This window comes from Gymnogyps californianus, chromosome 5, assembly GCF_018139145.2.
Source record: "Gymnogyps californianus isolate 813 chromosome 5, ASM1813914v2, whole genome shotgun sequence".
In the NCBI taxonomy this organism is placed as follows: domain Eukaryota; kingdom Metazoa; phylum Chordata; class Aves; order Accipitriformes; family Cathartidae; genus Gymnogyps; species Gymnogyps californianus.
In genome coordinates this window covers 53,736,948-53,750,466 of record NC_059475.1, presented here as the reverse complement: position 1 = coordinate 53,750,466, position 13,519 = coordinate 53,736,948, and the positions used below count along the sequence as shown (strand labels likewise).

General features: G+C 38.6%; 1 protein-coding gene across 1 annotated transcript in view; it reads right to left on the bottom strand.

The window, feature by feature from the left end:
* The window catches only part of LOC127017025 (ras and Rab interactor 3-like), a 177,238-nt gene that overhangs the window by 81,385 nt on the left and 82,334 nt on the right, over positions 1–13,519 (bottom strand). The window contains exons 13-16 of the mRNA XM_050897908.1: positions 6,589–6,755; positions 4,233–4,347; positions 1,976–2,088; positions 1,274–1,339 (exon numbers count right to left, since the gene is read on the bottom strand). Coding sequence (XP_050753865.1) covers positions 1,274–1,339; positions 1,976–2,088; positions 4,233–4,347; positions 6,589–6,755 — 461 coding nt within the window. The remainder of the gene's footprint in view (positions 1–1,273; positions 1,340–1,975; positions 2,089–4,232; positions 4,348–6,588; positions 6,756–13,519) is intronic.

The window sequence follows — 13,519 nt, the reverse complement described above, 5'->3', positions numbered from 1 at the left end:
TGCTTTCTTTAATGTTTTGCTCAGCTCCAGAACTAAGGGGAGTTACAAGTTACAGGTAGCAAACCAATGAAGCCCTCACGAAGACATCTGTTTTCAATGGTGTTGAGTGCCTCTGAATTATTATTTGTTTTGCTCAAAACTCTCCACTGAGTTTTGCTGGGAGGGTCTGTGCGAATCAGGGTATCCAGCAGAACAAATGAGACAATAACATGCTTCAAACTCAGGTGATACGGCTTCTGCTATGAAAAGACTCTTTTCAGAAAAGCATGAACAGCTAGCATGGTAACACATCTGCATAATCCTCCCATTTTTTTCCAAAGCGCTGATTACCAACATGCATGCAGCAACATCAGAGACATATGTCTACAGAACATCTTTGTTGTTTCACAGGCACTGTGCAGTATGGCAGAACTGGGGATAATAAAAGGAAAGAACAGGCTCCCACAGCTTATATATCAGATGCATTAGGAAGTTAGTGGCAGAGTGAACAGCCCTGGTCGTTCTACCATTAAGTTGTGCACAGGTGATGTGGAGTTTTGTAAGACCTAGTCATGCAACAGTGTGAAATCTCCAGTGGTGATCCCCTCCTCTACAGAGCCTCTACAGAGCCTCCACAGGCAATCAGTGAAAGACGTTAATATAAGTGCATATTTTTATACCTTTTGGATTTGATTCTTCCCACAGAGGGTTCCCTGGGAGTCAGCAGGATCAGACCTTAAGTACCAGCAAAATTGACTTTTGAAACAGAATTATTGTTTCACCTTAACAAGCCATGTGTTACATGGGTAAGTGTCTTATGCTGAGTGACATTTAGCACGTCTATTCAAAGTCCTGAGGTTCACAGTCCTCACAGACTAGTCTTCATTAAGGGTTTTGGCTACAGCACTTGATTAGTCCAGGCTGGTTTTGGAAATCAGAAACAGAGGCAAAGAGTGATGAAGCATACCTGGGTCTTGTCCCAACATAAAGTAGAGACAGGCCGGGAGTATGCAGCTGGACACAGGAGCACAGAAATATTACTGGATCCCACAATTTCAACACTGCCACTGAAATCAATGGGACCTACACATATCCAGCATCTCTTTCACCAAATGTCAGATTTCAGTCCTCACTGAGGACAATGGTAGCTCTTCAACTCATGGTATTGCTAGAAGAACGATACAAGAATCAATGCTTCGGGGATAATAAGTATTTCCATTTTATCCTTCTATAACATGTAAATACCTAAAAAATATTTTGCAGTTGGAATACTTGGAGACGCTCAAATACTTACAGTAAGTGCCACTGATCCTAGCAAAAGTGCAACGGAATAGACCAGTCCTTTGCTGTTTATCTTAACCTGTGGGAATTAGACAGAGAAGAGACCTTTAAAATGCTCAGCATATAACTGTGCTTTGGAGATCAGAAATCAATTTACTGATTTATGGTCCACCTTCTGTTTTGAATAGTGACTGACTTACACATTTTAAACTATGCAAATCTATGACAGATTTATCATAATGAAGAACAGGAAGATTAAGGAATCAAAACAAATGTATAAGTAATCCCATCTCCATAAAAAAAAAAATTGGCATTTATAATGGATTTTATGTTAAAAGATCCTCAGGAGAGAGAGATATGCTGTTATCTTACAGACAAAAATACTAAGGTACAAGAAGACAGACAGGTGTGCTTGAAGCTGTGTAGTGAGAAAACGACAGAGCCATGAACAGATATCCATGGTGCTATTTTTCTGCTATACAGTATAATGTACTTCAGTTGACAAACTGGGAATTAATTGCAGCTTGTGGAAGGAGAATTGCTTCCTTAACTCCTGGTTCCTTGGCAAAGAAAGAACACCTTATTTAGCAACCAATAACATGCTTAGCAGGTTGTTGTGGGTTTTTTTTTAATTTTATTTGTATGATTTCTTTTTAGGATTTTTTTTTTTAAATAGACAAAAAGAACAAATTAAAGATTTGCCAAGTATACGTACAGTGGATCCACAATCAATCGCCATGGTCTGCAAACCCCATGGAACGCCAAGGCCCACCAGAATGTCAAAGACATTGCTCCCTATTGTGTTGGATACTGCCATGTCACCGAGGCCTGCAGAGAAAAAAAAAAACAAAACTCTTGGGTAAAAACAAAGTATAGGACCATTACTCTGTTTTCTAGAGGAAACTAAAGGGGAATGATCTGCACTGATCCAAGGCCCCTTGGACTGGCCAGCGTATCTGAGGTAGGGAGACAATTTCCATAATCTTTGCATGCCTTCTGAAAAAAGTGTGCAAAAATTGCTCACTCCAACTACATCTTCCTTGTGTCTTGGAGAGCCTTTACTGGGTGTGTGGTATCCATTCAGCATCTGAGTTCAATGCCAATTAAAAAACCAAGTCTTATTCTAGGTAGTTTGCAGTCACAGGGAACCTGGAGATTATGTACTGGATTTAGTATGCAGACACGTGGCCTTTATCTCATGTGAATGATGAAAACTGATCCTGAAAAGAACCCAACCAGATGGTAGTCAAAGGTACTAAGCACTTCTGTGGGGCTTAATCAGCAATGTTTTCACTTCAGGAACAATAAAATGCTACAGGAAAGGAAAAAAAGAGTGAATGGTGGTGAAGTCCCTAGGCATTACTCGAAATCTACTCCTAATGCTCATCACTGGCTGGCATCTCATTCTACACCACTGTCAACGGATGTGAGGAAGGCAGAATTCTTCTCTGCCCCTGCTAATTTCCCTTAGGCACTGGCCTAACTATCGAATCACTTCCACAAAGAGAATACTGGAAAGGAAGAGGAACTCTGACGTAAACGGGACATGTCCCACAAACACTTTGAGAGTACACAGAGTGGAGACAGACACTACCACACCGTAAGTACAGTATCTTCTTGCAGGAAGCTGCTGAGAGAAAGGTTATGCTTTGGATCCATATTACGGTAGTGTCCATCTCTACTTTTTAGATATTTATCTGCAATCTGTCAGTAAACATCTCTCTTGAATCCAAGTAGTGCGAAGTCCCTGTATTGCCTGTGAGAGAATGGGGCTGCTTTTTGCCAAGCTAGTGCTTACCTTCACTTTCAGATGAAACAATCCCTACAGTAGTTTTGCCTAATAGTAAAGAAGAACTAATCTAAAGAAGCAGTCTTTTCATTTAAAAATGTAACATGTTTTCCTTCTGTTCTTGCAAAAATCTGTTCACTTTAATACTACATATGGAAAACTAATTTAGAAGGAAGGTGGTTCCATAAGAATCCTGAATACTTTTTTGTACTGCTTTTTGTGAGATTTTCCTGCACACATGAAATAATACAACCTGGAAAATGAAATATTTTAAATACATAATTCTTTTCAATCAAGCAACATTTAACAGCACTACCCCTATCTCAAACTACAAAGGTGGGGCTTTTGAGTACTTAATTTATCACTTCAGAACCCTTGTTGTTTGCCTAATGATGTGTGCTGAACATCTCATTATCTGGAAAAAAAAAGACTATGGGAATTGGAATAGTGGAGAAGAATACAGTTAGGACCTTTTCTTATTCTACTGCAGTACAGGAGATCACAGTCAGGTTTAATGTTTTTCAGCAACAGGAAGGGATGTGGCTACAGGTATTTCTCAAGTAAAACAGGAAATGTAAAGAACCTTCATCAAAACTGAAAGATACATGAGAAAGCCTTTGACAATTTGAGTTGGAAAGCTGATGAGGTCATAGCTGACGTTTATCTAAAACCCCTTCCAGTGCAGCTATTCGTATGTCCCAATGGGAAAGAGGTCTGCATTTGGATGAGAAGTATGCCTGGAGCAACATCACTTCTGCCAGATCCTCTTAAGCCACTTCACTTCCCTGGGTTTGAGAAGTCTTCTAGAAATCAGTATGAGTTTTACATGGACAAGTGCTGGTCAGCATATATTCTTCGATGCAGTTTTTAATAGCTGATATTCCAGTTTTGTCTACTACTTTTATCTTTTTACCCTGACTGATACATACCATGCACAGGATATCTGAGTGTTGAATGACCTTCTAGAATGCTAGGGTGTGCCCAGTCCCAATAAGCAAAAGATAACAGGACAGGGATTATTTTTTTGGTTCACAATAATTAGCAAAGTATTTTGGCTTGTAGCAAGGCCCCGAAACAGTAAAAATAAAAAGAATAAAATCGCATTGAGAATTTGTGTGTATGGAGGACGCAAATCACAGAGCATGTATGTAAGATTGCAATTGTGCTTCAGCAGACACAGTACCTTGTCTTGCTACTATTAAGCTGGCCATGCAGTCTGGGACGCTTGTTCCTGCAGCTAGGAAAGTAATGCCCATGATCACATCTGGTATCCCAAGGGTGTATCCAATCACAGTCACCTGAACAGTGAGGAAAATAGATTAACCTATCATATTTGGAAAGTCTCCTCATTCCAATACAGTTGTGGCGTACTCTCAACTTTGATTTCTGGTGTGGACCCTAACAGGATTAGACTCGGGATACTTATCCATTTCTGCAGATTAAATAGTTGTGGAATAACCAGCCTAAAACCAACCCTGTGAAAAGGAAAAGTACATTGGGTCATATTATTCAACATTTTATGAGCAAAAAAAAAAAGCTCCATTTTGTGTACTTCTGATACATACTGATCTTTTAAGGAGGAGCACAGACATAATCCAACCTGTGGGGGTTTTTTTTTATTCCCAAGAATGGCAAGATTCTTGCTGGTTCTATTCTCAAAAGGACTGCAACCAATCTATATTGTGATATAGGGGCAGAGATATAAAGAACTTATTTTATCCCAGCACATGAAGAAGGAACCAGTTTCTTGCATGACTTCCGATATAATCCCAAAGTGAGCAAGTCTGGTTATGTCGTCCCCTGAGAGTCCAGATGCAGCTTTAAGAGAACTTAGGGAATGGCTAAAGCTTGTAGCAGAGCTCTTGGAAAGGATGGGAAACTGTATTTAGATGGAACATCCAAAGAAGGCTGAAAAAGCATCAAGAAAAAAGGCTGAACAGGCAGCTGAAAAGGAAATAGCCTTGTGAGAGTGAGAAGATTGAATCAGGGACATGCAGCTGCTTCCCTGCTGAGACCGCTAAAGGTGGAAGTCTTTAAGGCTCTGTATTGTTTTCTTGAAATAGTTTGCCAGTCTCTTACATGAGGAAAACTGGACCCTTCACCAAAGAAAAGGTGTATTTTAGGAAGCCGCTCACAAACTTTATTCTCAAGGGCAAGCTGTGACTCAGAAATAGGAGTGGGCATGATTCTCCTGCTGCAAGTGGTAATGGGGTATTAAGGCCTGGCTGCCTCTTAAAATAAGCTGTGTTGCAGCCTTCATGAGCACATCTCTCATTTCTGAAGGGGATATCTACAAATGGAGCCAAGGTACAGAGCATGGCCTTGCAAAGGATATATGGTATGAAATGAATGTGCGGCTTTGGCACCATTATGCCAGGCAGAAAGAGCGGCTGGCATATGAATTTCTTAAACGCAGTCTACGTTAAGAGTAAAGAGGATTACTTTACAATGCAAAACTTATATAGAAAGTTGCAAAAAGCATGTAGAAAACACAATCTTCCATGAGAGGATACAAAAATATAAAGCAGTTCGCAAATGCCCAACACATCTGAGGAAGGTAGAGATGTTCTCCACCCAAAAAAGATTTTGCAGGTAAGAAGATCATGAACAAAAATTCTTCCATACGCATGACTAGAAGAGTATGTATACATATGACTATGAGTGTATATATGTGAGACTATATATATTCCAGTATGAAACCAGCTGAAGGTTTCTTCACTATATGTTCCTTTAAAAGGAAAAATGGGCATATAAATTCTTCAGCAGCACATCCTACCAATCTTCTGGTTATAGGTATATACAACTTTTTGGTTTTCCATCTTTTAGTGTAGAAAAAGGTAACTTTCTATACTTCAAAAGTATGGCTAATTTTTCCATCACAGAAACTATTTGAGGAGCTTTCCTATTCATGCCTCTTCTCTCACTGAAAACGTAAACTTGAGAAACTGAAAGACAGTAAGAAAGAAAAAATAGGAACTTATTCAAATCTTCAAGTAAGCATGCTCCTGAATTGACAACAATTTACAGATCTACACCTGATACACTGCTTCTCACAGATCTAGGGCAAATAGAAACATACCAGCAATCACAATACTCTTCACTAAGAAGGATTTTCTTCCATTATTCCAATCTACTCGAGGTGTTTTACACCACTTCTGAGTCTTCAAATTTTGCCATCCATCTGCCTTTTATGCATGTTTCAGTATCAGACCCTGTAGCCGAATTTCTAAAGGTGTCTCAGCTGCTGAGAGTTAAACGTTTTCATTTAAACTCCCTTTTACTAGTAGGATATGGATGTCCACATTCTCTTGAAAATCAAGCTGGCACCTTCCTGTACTGTATTGGGCCCTATACAGTAAAGGCCCAATTATTTGTGCAGAAAAGAGCAGCAGAAAGCTAGAATTATAATAATTAGAGTATGAGCTGAAAAGACTGCACTACAATTACATGCCTTTCTTTAACAAATACAGAAAAGATCTATTATCTATTTTGAGATGCACATTTCACTCAGGATGGGAAATTCTGCTACCTGCACTTACCATCCACACCATGAAGTAGGAGAACAAGGCAATCCAGAGAGTGGATAAGATGAATGTCACCATAAAACACCTCTCCCAGCGTGGTTTGCTGCAGTTTGGAATGGTGCAAAAGAGCACGAATATCAACGGCCATGTCAAAATCCATTTAATTTTGTTCATTTTTCCATCTGCAGGACAAAGATGGGAAAGAAAGAACCAGTTTAGCTTTCCCATCACCATCCCAGGCCCAGTTAGACCTCTTTGAACACGGTAGATGATCCCAGAAGATCCCAGAAGGATGTTTACAACTGTGCATGTCAGCTCATTTTCCAGTGTACCTTTCATCTATACTTGGTCTCGTCACTCTCAGCCAAGTTCTGTGTGCACATCCAGAATCTTACAGTTAAGCCTACCAAGGTCTATGTAAATCCATTAAAGAATTACAATGATTTAAAAGCATGGCTGATTTTAAAACCAAAATTAACAGTCAGGTTTGTTGCTCTTTCAAATACTTGTATTACTATTAATCCAAAATTTAAAAAAACCCAAACCCAAGCAACGAAAAAACCCCACCCCCCTCAACTTTTAAAAGGAAGATGGAAATCCTTGTAGTGAAAATAACCTGTACCTTCCCTACAGCAACAGAAAATACTTTCAGAGAAAACAGAAGCACAGACCCAACCTATGAACATGACAAACTCGTTTCACATGCCTCACTGTGGTCACTTGGGCAGAACTTTAAACTGGTACTTAGGAGATCTAGACTTATTAACTCTCTCCAACTGCATGTAGCACCACCTTGAGATGGTCTCTTATCCTCTATAAAAGGAAACTGAAGATACTGACTTCCCTCGTACAGCTCTCCAAAATCAGCTAGTGAGAAATACGAGAGAACTATCATTACTGAAGACAAGTACATACCTTCTCATTTTTTAAAAATGTAAAGTATTGTAAATGTGAACATAAATCTCAATACATAAAAGAGAATCATTTTATAATTGGGCCATAAATAAACGGGGCACTTATATTTATAGGTTTCATGAGATATCTTGCAAGTAGGATAACAAATTTGTTTATCAGGCTAAACAAGACTATCATAGCCAACAGCATGGTGGTTTTTGTTTGGGTTTTCTTCACATTGTTTTAGAATTATGCTAGTAAGGATTTCCATCATTAACTGATAATCACATGCATGAAATCTAATAAAATATGCCATTTTGAATAAAATGGTTGATCGCATTGAAGAAAATTATCAGATGCATCTTCTAGTTAAGTTATTTAGCTAAATTATAAAGGGCAGGTAATAATCAGTGAAAGCTCCTATCAATTTCACCAGGAATTTTCTTTCAGCAAAGACATTGGGATTTAGGATTTGTTTAATGGGAGTTTTTGTCACTGATTTTAATTAGATTGAAATCTGTCCTCTGGATCAATGTGCACCAGATGCAATGAAATTAAATATTAAACATTTAAAAATTAATAATACTTTTGTAATTTATGAGGCTACTTACTAGCCTAACTCGGTGAGTCCAAATGGAAGTCTTTATTCATTTACTTCGGTATGTATTCTAGTACTAAACTGTCTTGCTTAAGTTATGAATCAGCTCCTTAACTTGAGATTTCCTTGTGAATTCTGAGATGCCATCAACTCAGTAGGAAATCTTAGACTAAGCTTGGCTCTTTATTCCCATTTAGCTTGTGGCTGTGGAACTTCTAACACATAAAACTACTGAAGTCTCCTAGGGTCAATTCTAATTCTAGAATTTTGCATGTCACTGGGGATCTATTACAGATTTTACAGGAAAGTCCTTTTTCCCTCTGGTTACATATACTGCTATACAGATTTTTAAAACAGCTATCTTTTATCTGTTCTGTCCAGAAAATGAGACTTCTTAGCTCACATCTCACTTTAATTCTGTTAACAAGGCTGTAAATATCCTATGGTAATTTATACCCCCTCCTGTTTAATTTGTTACAGTTTGGTTCATTAAAAGACTCCTGCTAGTTAATTTGTACTCTTTGTCTACCCAAGTCGCTAAGCTTGGTTCATAGTCAAACATGCCAGCATGGCCTAGGCCAGTAATTTCCTCAGTGCATAATTCCAAATGCAGGGTGAGTGGGCGACTGTTTGACAGGAAAAAATTATGGATCTGATTCTGATCTGATGTGGGTGTAATCTGACTGACTTCAGTGCTGCTACACACAGGAGATTCAGTCCCATTTCTCTTTTCAATAACATGAATAAAAGAAACAAAATTGCTTGGAGAACAAATAGATAATAAATAGATGCACTCAGCCTCTGCTGGGGAATATGTATCTTGTCAGGGATCCTGTCTAGTGCCCTGAATTACTTAAACAAATGCTTAACTGTGAGAATTCACAGTGCCTTACCACTGGCATTGCTATGCTTGCTCAGTTCCAGGAAAACCGAAATATTAGTGGAGGAGGACTTGCCTTTCCCTTATCTTTGCTCAGTTTGAATGGATGTCTGTCAGATTAAAATTCCTGGCTCTATTAGTGGTGATGCTTTATCCACACAATGTCATGAGTCAGAACTGTTTTTTACAGCTAGAATGTTTGTGGAAGTGACATTTGCATTCATGACATGGCAACCAGGCTTGAGACTTCAGGGAACAACAACTGCATGTAATTCTGGGTTTTGGTGGGTTAACAGAGAAGCTGACTGGCCATTTGCAGTTAGCCTGGAAGAGTTCTGAACCACCATGGCCAAAGCAGCCTACTTGATGCACTTTACATTGGCTTCTCTTTTGTGTCAGGGTTTGCTAGATTTTATAAACTTTTATATAAAGCCCTAAGGATATCTAGCCTCGGTTCTGCCTCAGGCCATTTTCTTCAGCTCCTGCTATGCTGGGTCATGGAACTTGTGTGGCACCCACTGTTAAAGAAGTCTACTTTTATGCTGTAACTTGGTAGTTTTATAAGAATTTAGTAAGTAAGTTTAGCAGCAACCTCAATAAAGTGAGACTTTATTTTCTCAGGAAATGGATGGCTTCATTCATTTCACCTGGCTTAGATGAATGCACAAACAATATAGAGCTTGAAATTTTTTTTTTTTTTTAGTTATTTTGAAATTCTTCTTGTGCTGCTCTGTTGTTTTGTTTTTGACCACCCACTCTAAAATAATCATTAAAATGATTTAGTGATAGATTTGTTAAATTGGGGTATGCTTTTAGTTCATGACAAATTGTTTTATGATTGTTGCTTAGCTCCCTAGTACATCTGCAAGGAAGAAAATTATCATCCTCATTAAGGCTATTATTCGATACATAGCTGTTCTGCAAAATGAGACAAACAGTCCCATTACAAGACCTTAGCTCAGTTGTTTTAATAGCAGTACTGGCCACTCCTGTGAGCCCTAGGTCTGAAGGCTCCTGTGGCAACCCACATAGCTGAGGAAAGGTGTATTTGTTTGTTGCACCCCCCCCCCAACAATAATGAAAGAATATTGCTTTATTACAGAAAGCAACACTGGTTTATATTCTGTTCACTTCACCCTGCTAAAAAACAGAAAGATGAGGTTTTATGCATTAAGTTGTTTTTCCTAATTTATACATCCATTTTTCTGTTTCTCCAGATATTTGGAAGCCAAGCATGCCAGGTATTTCAGAGAGGTATCATTACAGAAAAGCCTGATTACAATGTTTCTGAAAATGAAGCGGCAGCCCTACAACAGAGAGCCCTTTGCTAATTTTCAATACATTTCTGGGCTTGTCATCTTTCCAGATGTTATGCTGACAAAAGTTACTTTCACATACAGATAGTGTCCTGGTGAATGAAGTCAACAACACACATCACAGCACTGAGAGGAAACGAATATTTGCTTAAGGCACTAAAGAAAGTGCCTTTTAGAGGAAAAATACTGTTCTTTTGCAACATTCACACAGAGTTGAGAGGAGCTCAGTATGAAAGTGTGAAACTACATTTGTGTTTTCATTCAGATCAGGAGTGTACCCTTGAAGTAGATCTCCTAATTGTCCCCGTTTACTGTATTTTGGTTTGCAATTTACTGTCTTTTAGCTTGCAACATGGAGCAGCCTTGCATCACACCAATGAGAATCCCTTGGTATAAAGCTGAATCAGAGGTACAAACTTAAAAGTGCTCCAAATAATAATGGGTGTTTAGTCCAAGGGAACAAGCTAGAGCTAGTCTGAAACAGAACTGCCAAACACATATAGTGCAGACAGCCTACATGTCCTAGTCAATAAGCTGCATAGAGAACACTTTTTTCGAGTTTAGACAGACTGGAGTCTGCAACTAGACCGTCAGGAGTCAGATCTAAGTTAATGTAGTTAGTTAAATTTGATAGCTTTTCCACTTAGTCTTCCCTTTAAAAGTGTGGCAGTCAAGCATAAACCACCGCTCCACACATTAGCTGCTTCAGAACATGCCTAAACCTTCACATGTGAGAAAAGCATCTCCTTACACAAAGCAAGTAGTAGCTGACTGATCTAAAAAAATTATAACATCCCTGAAAAGCATGAATCTAATTGGCACACAGGATTTTCAAAACTGTATTGTTATGAATTCATATAGATCTCTAATTTAAGGTAACTTGAAAAATGGGAAAGGTTTCCTCTAATTTAAGTCTATCTGCAAAATGAGAAAGGCTTCCTGGAGTTTATTATTGGTGTCTATTTTTCTGGGTTTTTTTGCTTTTGACAATGGTAAACTTAGAAGAAAAATAAGGTATGTCCAGGCTGGCCTGGGAAGATTATTGCTGCAGATTGTTTTGGTACTTCAGTTCATCATTTTTAAGTTCCATTTTTTAATCTTTTTAAATCTCTCTACCGCTTTTTATTTGGGGAGAAAAAAAAAAACCCAACTGTTTTTCCCCCAATGAAAAGTGGTTTTTAAATCACCTGTCCCCTTGGTCCTAATTAGACTTTATATTTACAAAGATATATTTACACCCACATATCATTACCAATATTAATTCAAATCTCGACCTGAAAATGTGTAACAGTAACATACACACCTCCACACTGGGAGCTTTGTAATAACCCAGACAGCAAGTAAATTGCTGCTAGAAAGTGCTGTTGTTCATCAGAGTTGAGACTGATTGGAAAACCTTCATATATGTAAATTAGCCAATCTGAAAGCTTAACTAATTTCTGAGCATGTGCAGTATCCAAAACACAACACAGGAATATAAATTTTTGTCCCAAGTATGGGACTCAACATAGAAACAGATATAACAAACTAGATCCATTGTGAATTTTCCATCAGAATTATTTTCCACTGAAAAATGCCTTTGTTACAAAATAAAAAATTTCTGAGAAAACAATTTTCAATTTGCTGTTAGGAAAATTAACACAGCAGCTGCCTCTCCACCTTCTTGGAAAATCCTTATTGATCTCAGGTCTGCAACTTTCCCTAGGAATTGTGGAGGCAAGAGACTCTCTGTGTTACCACATTAGAGACAGGCTATGTAGTGTGTAAAAGGGTATCCAAGAAGGCGCAACCTTTGTCAGCTTTCCAAGTGGGCAGCTGACACACTAAAACATTTTTATTGCAATTCTCCTGCAACAGAGCTTTGGAAACAATTCCTTTTTTCTGTGGAAAATACCAAGGTTTTACTTCTCATCCTCATCCAAAACAGACTATTTTCCAAACTACTGACACTTTTCTCGGAAGTTCCATTTTCCAGAACACAAGTTCCAAATTCCAGACCATGAGATCTGTCCAAAACAACTCAGATTTCTATTTTTAGCCTGTGCCTTTACCACACTTTGCATATTTGGATTTATGCCAATAATTTTCTCTTAAAGGCACATTTTTGGTGCAGTGGGAACTGGTCCGGAAAAAAGAATTTGCTCCAGTATGCAGAAACAAGCTTTACTCTCAGAGTTACTACAGGTTTACACAGGACAATATTCAACAAAAATAAAATGTAATTGAGCAGAGGTACTCCCCATATCTTGTTTGACTTGGTTGGATTTTGGCATGGTTTATTTTGTATGTTTTAACCTTGCTGTCTACTTTATCAATGTTGGTTTTTTAGGGAGAACTGGGATTTATAGACTTCCTCAAGTCCCTCTTTGCCCTTTCAGAATGAAGTGACAAGTTACTAAATTAAATCCTTGCCCACTTCTCTTCCAATTTTTCCTGTGTATCCTCCTCCAAGGTAGAGCACACTCATTGCTCTTCTGGAGCACATTTTCCAGCTAAGTCTTCTATAAAAGGATTCTGGTTCATGAGCTCCAAGAACACGATGCAAATCAAAGTGCAGTACATGAGGACAACAGTGAGATGTGCCTCAGAAGCACACTTGTGTTCTGAAATAAAATTCTAAGGTAGACGCGCCATTACATAGGCAGTGGCAAGAGGAAGCTCTTCCAAAAAAGCATTTCAGAATACTACAGTTAGGTCCTGCTCTGAACTACCTTCTTGGAAGAACTTCTCTCTTGCAACACCAAAGAAGCTATGGAAACTAGCTCTCTTCCTAACTCAGCCACCTAAGCCATGTTTCCAAACTTTGGCAAAAGTACCATGAAGTAGGCCAAAAAGAGAGTCTGAGGAACAACTACAAAGAGCAATCAAAATTCACAATAAATCTTACTTCAAATACATTAGGAGCAGGAAGTCTGCTGGGTCCACTAGTGATCAACGTATAAAGGAGCACTGAGAGAAGACAGGGGAATTTCAGAGAAGCTAAAAGAACTCTCCGCATCAGTGTTTGCAGAGACAGAAACTATAGAGGTTTTTACATGGAACTCTTTTTCCGTCTCTAGCTCAATCTTGAGGACATACAGCTCCATAGGGGATATAACAAAGAGCATCCTGAGTGTTCAAGTGAGGTACATGGGGTTTGCTTCGTTCACTGTGTTTTCCAATAAAAGAAGACATCAAATGAAGCTAGTAGGAGCCAGGTTCAAAGCAAGTAAAAGGAGACAGTTCTTCACACAACCATGAAACTCCTTCCCAAAAGGA